Source organism: Helianthus annuus, chromosome 10 (genome assembly GCF_002127325.2).
Source record: "Helianthus annuus cultivar XRQ/B chromosome 10, HanXRQr2.0-SUNRISE, whole genome shotgun sequence".
NCBI lineage: Eukaryota > Viridiplantae > Streptophyta > Magnoliopsida > Asterales > Asteraceae > Helianthus > Helianthus annuus.
Genome location: NC_035442.2, coordinates 95,949,674 through 95,952,110, shown reverse-complemented (window position 1 = coordinate 95,952,110; position 2,437 = coordinate 95,949,674). Strand labels below are relative to the sequence as shown.

The 2,437-nt window shown below is 33.5% G+C and overlaps 1 protein-coding gene across 1 annotated transcript; it reads left to right on the top strand.

Annotated features, from left to right (window-relative positions):
* The first annotated feature begins 1,707 nt into the window (after nt 1-1,707).
* Nucleotides 1,708-2,196, top strand: LOC110882374 (ARS-binding protein 1-like). The gene has a single exon (XM_022130409.1). The coding sequence runs from the start codon at nt 1,708-1,710 to the stop codon at nt 2,194-2,196; it is 489 nt and encodes a 162-aa protein (XP_021986101.1).
* The last annotated feature ends 241 nt before the right edge of the window (nt 2,197-2,437 follow it).

The following is a 2,437-nucleotide window of genomic DNA, read 5'->3' as shown; positions in this document are numbered from 1 at the left end:
TATGGATAAACTAAAAACATTCTGGATTTTGAAGCAAAAATGATAAGGTTTGACCCGTTTCAGTCAATTTATCCAAACTAGTCACATAAACCGTACCGAATGCGAAAAATGCATAACGGGTAAGCAAATGAGTCACATACAGGTTTCACAACTTAATATGCCTTAAATATGTTGTGATATCAGTAGGATACCTTCCATTATGCCCAAAACGGAATTAAAATCAATTTAAGCCCCGTATTTTAAAGGTTATAAAAGAGGTTAAATTTGGAAAACTGAGTTCAAAACTTTTACTTACTGTTAAAGTATAAAATTTACTTAAAACATCAGTAGGTATTAAGTCTTATATGTCAAAATAGTTTTAATCCATACTATGCGTTTAGACATGTTCTTACATTATTTACAAAGTTATTTTAGTGTTAAAACATGTTTCATAACTTCTACATTATCAGTTATGAATTTATTTGTAAAACTAGCTTTTGTTGACTTTTTAATATTAAGTTTGACCCGACAGTTGACCAAGTTAGAGTGAGAATCAGTACGTGCCCTTTTAAGGGTTTATTACCTACATAATTATCAACGCATAGCCACTTTCAATTCGAATAATGGCTGGACCGTTAGTGATTAATCACAAAGTCAAAGCGTATTTACGATATCTTTGACTTTCGGTCATTACACTAATAAAAACTTAATTACGGAAGCTAAGAGTACTTACAAGAGTCCTTAGCACGAAGATTAAGACTAAGAGAGCTTCCTTCCAAGGTAGGATGCTCCAGAGATTGATTTCAAAAGCTCCAAAGCTTGAGAGCAAGTTTGAGAGTATGAAAATTTATGATTTGCAAGTTATGAGCTCCAAATCTGCCCCTTTATATAGGGTTTTGGATGGATCCAAGATTGTTACAAGTGTCCCCAAGTATAATCTGAGGCATACGTGTGTTTAGGTGGTTTTAAAAACTAGCAAAGAGTCCATAGAATCAAGTTATGTGAGTGTAAGAATGGTTTGGAGAAGATAACTTGTTGAAACTTGCAGCTGTGCAAGAATTCTGTCCATTTTAGGCCGTGGCGTTGCGCGACGGCAGGAGTCCTTTGTGGTGGCGCAGCGCCACCACCATGGTGACCAGCCAAACAAGTTTGAAACTTGGCAGATTTGACCCCTGGACCTTTAAAACCTCATAACTTTCATTTTAAGCACAATTAACCCATGAAATTTATATTTTTAGGATCCATGAGATATAACCAAACACTGTTAGGTCCGGTTTCGTTAAACGATAACCGAAAACACAAGTTTTGCCTCGTTGACGCTTTTAACCCCTTAATTACGAAAGTTAACGTACAGTAGAAACTCTATAAAATAATACACTTGGGAACACCAAAATTTATTAATTAAAAGAGTTATTAATTAATCGATAAATTAATAATTATTAATTTATATATTAATTAATATTTTATTAATTTATAGTAGAATACTTAGTTTACAAACACCTTTCAAGCTTCCACTTAATTATTGTATACAATGCATGTATATCAAATGAACAGCCCAATTTGAAAGAAACCTTCAATCTCCCACCTTATTATGCTTCTTGTGTTCAATGTATCACTTTATGGACATTAAAAATATTTTCTATATAAATACAAGATCAAAATAGGTTAACACAAACAAATCATACACACAACATGGCTTCCCATCTTAAAGGTGTGAAAAAAACAACAATGACAGACGAGATTCGAAAAGCATTATGCAAGCATAACAAGGATAATCCAAGTCTCACTCAAAAGCAATTGCAAGAATGGGTTCATAGTAACTACGGTTTGCAGGTGAGTCAAGCGACAATATCGAATACTAATAAGCGGTCTTTAGAGTATCTCTCACTTGCTCCCGAAAGAGGCGATGTCAAGCAACACAAACCGGAAAAATTTCCTGACCTAGAAAAATCTCTCTATGAATGGATTCTTCAATATCAAGAACATGTGAATATGACTGGTGAACTAATCATCGAGAAGGCGAAAAAGTTCATGAAAGATATGTATCCAGTGGATACTCCAGACTTTACTTTTTCTATTGGTTGGCTTGGAAAGTTCAAAGCAAGATATGGAATTAAAAATTTCCGGCGTTTTGGAGAGAGTGGATCTGTTGAAATGGAGGGCATGGAGGACAAATTAAAATCCATAAGAGACAAAGTTGACCAGTTTGAAAATTAGAGATGAGATTCAAGGGGAAATTGATTTCAACAACACCAGAAGTTCTTACCATGCTTAGGAAAATTAGAGACGAGATTCAAGGGGAAATTGATTTCAACAAAAAACAAAAGACAATTGAGTCATTTTTCAAGAAACCTTCATAAATCATTCATGTAATATGCTACATATAAGGAATTATTAATTTATATTTTATATAGGGTCTAAAGAAATTAGCAAAAATGTATTATCTTATAATTTTAGC

What these genes read in the sequence shown, in the direction of transcription:
- LOC110882374 (XM_022130409.1), top strand. Translation starts at nt 1,708, where the DNA reads ATGACAGACGAGATTCGAAAAGCATTATGCAAGCATAACAAGGATAAT.